This window comes from Sorex fumeus, unplaced genomic scaffold (assembly GCF_029834395.1).
Source record: "Sorex fumeus unplaced genomic scaffold, SorFum_2.1 ptg000129l, whole genome shotgun sequence".
NCBI lineage: Eukaryota > Metazoa > Chordata > Mammalia > Eulipotyphla > Soricidae > Sorex > Sorex fumeus.
Window position 1 is genome coordinate 1960451 of NW_026606186.1, and position 5876 is coordinate 1966326.

At 35.5% G+C, this 5876-nt stretch overlaps 1 protein-coding gene across 1 annotated transcript; it reads right to left on the reverse strand.

The window, feature by feature from the left end:
- Positions 1–2066: 2066 nt before the first annotated feature.
- LOC130045821 (olfactory receptor 5AC1-like) lies at positions 2067–2990 on the reverse strand. Its single transcript, XM_056138704.1, has one exon. The coding sequence runs from the start codon at positions 2988–2990 to the stop codon at positions 2067–2069; it is 924 nt and encodes a 307-aa protein (XP_055994679.1).
- Between the last annotated feature and the right edge of the window lie 2886 nt (positions 2991–5876).

Sequence of the window (5876 nt, forward strand, 5' to 3'; positions counted from 1 at the left end):
TTTGTCCTCTGCAAAGTAACTGGCTGACCCACTGTGCTATCTCTCTAGAACTCATCCTTGGTTATGAATTGTAAGTACAAAAAGTAATTTAAATCTGTCCTGAGCAACTGCATTATCGTGACTGTCATAACTTTTAAATAAAGCAAACCTCTCTAGTCAAATTTTTTTTTTTGCTTTTTGGGTCAAACCCAGCGATGCACAGGGGTTACTCCTCGCTTTGCACTCAGAAATTACTCCTGGAAGTGCTCGGGGACCATATGGGTGCTGGGAATTAAACCCAGGTTGGCCACGTGCAAGGCAAATGCCCTACATGCTGTACTATCTCTCCAGCCCCAATTTTATTAATTAATCAAACAGCTATTTGAATCCCTACCATGTGCAAAAATACGGGGAAATTTTAAGCTTTATTTAAACCAGATAAAAAGGAAAGAAAATACACTTTATTGAAAGTATTTATTTCTTTATCATTTTTCTCATGGTCCCTAAAACTTCCCTTTTCTTGGGAATAAAGGGGTTTAGCATGGGTATAATGATGGTATAAAACAGTGAGTGCATTTTGTCCTGATATTGATCTGGACCAGACCCCCGATGCACATACATAAAGAAGAGATTGCCATAGAATGAGAAAACAGAAAGCAGATGGACACTGCACCTGGAGAAAGCTTTGCTCCTGCCCTTTTCAGTCTTCTTTTTCTGGATAGCAAAGACAGTACGGGACATTAGGATAGTCATAAAAGTAAAAGTTTGTATAAAAGTTGAGAAAATATAAACCACAAACGCATTAATAGATGGGTCTGTGCAAGAAATGTAAGCCAAAAATGAATCAGCTCACTGTGTTGTGCTCTTTCTTTCAACAAAGTATATTTCTCCTCAAATAAAAACAATAAAATAAAGATTAGTGGAGCATGTCCTCTATGTAGAGATAAATTTTCCTTTAATAAATATAGGGTTTCATAAGACCATATAGAATGTACAGGAGGTCAGAAATGCAGACAGATGGACAAAACACATGACATTTATTTTAAAATCAATTTATTTTGCTGAACTATGAGTTATCAAGTATGTCTCTTTTTCAAATATTTGCCAGTTCCCAAAAAATGTATTCAGTTGGTCTATATGTGTTGAAAACAATATGCTCAGTACAACTTAATTAAAAAATAGAAAATATTTTGCAATTCAACACATTTCCAAATATATGCAAGAAAAATATTTAAAATTTTAAGTATTGTTAATGTTTGTATCTTTTTTTAATATTTTATTTATTTATTTATTTATTTGCTTTTTTGGTCACACCCAGCGATGCACAGGGGTTACTCCTGGCTTTGCACTCAGGAATTACTCCTGGCTGTGCTCGGGGGACCATATGGGATGCTGGGAATCGAACCTGAGTTAGCCACGTGCAATTAGCCCTACCCGCTGTCCTATCACTCCAGTCCCAATGTTTATATCTTTTAATAAATATAGTACAAATGCTATTTTTAAATTTGAATCTTGCTATAAACATTTCTTTTAAAACTTCAATATATTATTTATTATGATAGTAATTTTGTATACATGCTGATTATATCATTATGAATTGTTAATATGATAATATGTGTTATATAATATATATTTATATCTAATAACATATCACTATTAATATCCACCAGAAATATTATTTGAAAATTAATTTTCTTAAGGATTCTTTACAGGGACAAAGCACTTTCTAAACACTAAATATTCAGTCTTTCTTTAAAAAAGTATCTGTTTAAAAAATATTTATGGTCAATATCTGAAAATTTAAGAGCGCATCCATGCATTAATGATTTAGTAACTATGAGATGTCAGTTTTACTTTCATCATTGAGCATGTATTTCAGACAAAAATAATGAATAGGAGTCTGTTTCTAAACTATTATCAATTATTTTGGTTATAACAATAAACTCAAATAATCAGAATATCAAGTCTAAGTGTTTTCTTCATTCATTAATTATCAGGTACCTGCTATGTGCAAACACTAAACCAGCTACTGCAATTTTTTTAAATAGAGTAAAGTAGAAAAGATTATGAATCTTTTATTTATTTAATCATTTTCTTATGAGTTTTCTCAGGGCCCCTAAAACTTCCTTGTTTCTTAGACTGTAAATAAAGGGGTTCAGCAGGGGAATAATAATGGTGTAGAATAATGAATACATCTTATCCTGATACTGATCTGGACCAGACCCAGGACGCACATACATAAAGAAGAGAGTGCCATAAAATAAGAAAACAGAGAGCAGATGAGCACTGCACGTGGAGAAAGCTTTGCTCCTGCCCTTTTCAGACTTCTTTCTCAGGATGGCAAAGAGGACACGGGTATAGGAGATTAAGATGGTCATAAAAGTAAAAGCTTGTATAGAAGCAGCAAAAATAAAAACCACAAATGCATTAATAGATGGGTCTGTACAAGAAATTGTAAATAGGGGCAAGATTTCACAGTAGAAATGATGTATTATATTGGACCTGCAGAAAGTTAACCTAAACAATAATCCTACATGAACTATGGGATGCAAAAAACCAATGACATAGGACACACTTATCAACCAAGTACAGACTCTGTTGGACATCATCACTGGGTAAAGCAAAGGGTTGCATATGGCTGCATAGCGGTCATAGGCCATCACTACCAGGAGGAAACACTCTGTGGTGGCACTGGAGCCAAAAAAGTAATATTGGGCCATGCACTCGGAGAGGGATATCATTTGGCTTTTGTCTAAGATGTTGACAAGCATCCTTGGGGTCACAGAGGATGAGGTACAAGCATCCGCAAAAGCTAAACCTCCAAGGAATGTGTACATGGGGGTGTGAAGGTGGGGGTCCTTCCAGATGAGGAAAATCAGTCCCATGTTGCCTACTATAGTGATGAGGTAGATGATCAAGAACACCAGGAACAGGGGCACACGGAGCTGGGGAATATCCGTAAGTCCCGTGAGAACAAATTCAGTCACCTGTGTCTTGTTGGTTTCCATCATATTCCCTTGAAGAGATAACTACAAGAAAGAATAAGGTAACAAAAATTAATAGGACAAAATTACTGTGAAATGTACTGAATTCCAAAATTATATTTCTTACAAATGGCTTTTACTTGCATGCAACTACAGATTTCTTTTTTCATAAAGACACCTAAAATTATAGACATATTACATATGACTGTGAGTTTATTGCCTTTTAAAAATCTTTCTCTAAAAGTCCATGATTTCTTAAAGGTTTATTCCAGAAGTTTTAAAATAATAAGTTGGCTTGATTCAAAAATGTTAAAAGACTTAAAGTGGATAGTACACATGCTAAAATCTCTTCAATCTAGGTCCCTCGTTCAGTCAAAGGTATTTTGTACTTTCTCAGTTTTTTTATGTCTTTTCTTTCGACCAAAAAATGAGCCTTCTCATTCTTATATTGTATGAGTGCACACATGTGTGTTTCTTTTAATCATTTGAATAATATGGCAGTAAGTTAAATTTCATTGCTGTATTTCTGCCCATTGCCATTCTGTTACTTGGCTATATTATTATCAAAATCACTCAAATCTCCTAATAAACTTCTTTGATTATAAGTTCTTAGAAAACTCCAAATTTTTATTAAACCATTTACTATACTTTCTTGAATTCACCCCAGAATTCAAACTGTATCTATAAAATGTTGACAGAGTGATAGTATAGTGTGAAAGGTGCTTGCCTTGCAGGCAGCCAGCTCAGATTCTATCTCCAGTACCCCATAAGTACTACCCGGAATGATCTCTGAAGTGAGTGCAAAGTCAGGAAGAAGCCCTGAACACCTCGTTTGTGTGTGGCCCCTAATCAAAACAAAACAAAACAAATTTCCCACTGAAGTCTCATATTGAAACACATTATTATATCCATTCAAAGAAGACGGAAGAGGAGGAGGAGGAGGAGGAGCAGGAGGAGGAGGAAGAGGAGGAGAGAGTGGGGGGGGAGGAGATGGGGGAGGTGGGGGAAAGAGGAGGAGGAGATGGAGAAGGAAAGGAAGAGGAAAATCACCTACTCTAGTGGCAGGCAGGGGGTGAAATGTGGAGGTTGGGGGTGATGGAAGGGAACCTGGGGGCACTGGTTCTGGGAAAAGCACAGTGGTGGAGGGAGGGGTGTTGGAATAACTGAAATTTAATCATGAATAGCTTTTGAGGGTCTATCTCACAGTGATTCAATAAAAAAGTAAAAAAAATTATACTCTTATGATACAGAAAACTTATTCTAGTCAGCTGACTTAGAAATTACAGATAGCTCTAAAAACTGTGTTAGAGGACTGGAGCACTTGCCTTGCAATTAGGTTCCCTCATCCCCATCACCTCATATGGTCTCCCGAGCACTTCCAGGAATAACCTCTGAACACAGAGCAAGAAGGAAGCCCCGAGTACCCAAAAAATGTGGGTGTGGCCAAAAAATGTTAAAAAAATTAAAAACATAAAAATAAAAAAAGAACTGTATAAGAAATTCTAAAGTAGACCATTATAATCCAACTAACTTAAATGATTGTTAATATTTCAGAGGTATGAATTGTAAAATTATTGTAAGGATCATTATTTTGTATGCTTTTTTTACATAAGGAGTCTATTAGATGGAATGGAATGGAATGAAACCTAAATTATATCACAATCTAAATAGTAACAGTGGCAGGTACTACAGTACCATGGGTAAGGCATTTGCCTTGTATGTGGCTGACCAGGGTTCAGTCCCAAGCATCACATTTGGTTCCCTGAACTCCTACCAGGAGTAAGCCCTGAGTGAGTGCAAAACCAGAAGTATGCCCTGAGTACTGCCAGGCATGTGCCCCTTCCCTGCAAAAAAAATTGTAGAAATAGTAGCCAGTGTTTAGAATAGCTACATTCAATGAAAATACCAAAGGTTATGAAAATTATTGAAAGCAAAATTAGAAATAATAAACTCTCTTTTAGGCAATTACTAACATAAATATAGACCAAGCAGCTAAGAACCTCAAACTGAAGATTTAACTGATTTTCCAAAGACTAGGAAACAAGGAGAGGACAAGATCTCATAGAAATAGGGGGTGGATGGACAATGATCAAATGATCATGATTCAGTACTCCAATGATAGATATGCATAATTCTGAACATAAAATAAAGTTTGTATTTTTCAATACCTATGCTAATGAACTAAATCAGTCTTTTTAAACTAAAAAAATTAATGTCAAAGAAAATGTCAAAATAATAAACTAAAAAATTTAATATCAAAGATAATGTCAAAAAAATTAATGTCATTATTCTAAGGAATATTTACAAGTCTTCAGTTTACATCCCCTGGTGAACTTATGACAAGCCCACCTAAGTTGCTGTCATACCGACACATACTTTACTTGTACTATCTTACTTCTAATCAACACATATTTTTCTTCTAGACACTAATTCTGCATTTAAGACTTTAATAACTGAAGACACCGCTCTCTAAATCTCTGTTGGCCTGAAACATTTTTGCCTGTGAACACATTTAGTAATTTATTAAGTAGAAATGATGTGGAAACTGAAAAGAACAGAACATAGCATTTGCGCAAAGCTAATTCTTATAAGTATAATATTCATATTTTAAAACTATATAGAAGAATTAGACATATTAAATCTAGAAATCCCCCTACATTTTTGCCCTTTAAATATAAGTTTTGGAGATGAGCAGCACACATACTCCACTTGGGGAATTTGTCCACTCAGTTTTCCACTCTGGCGAAGCTTCCCACATTCTCTCTTGATCAAGTAGACATCCAGACATCTCTCTCTCTCTCTCTCTCTCTCTCTCTCTCTCTCTCTCTCTCTCTCTCTCTCTCTCTCTCACACACACACACACACACACACATACACACACACATACACACACCCTTTCTCCATTTTTCTTCT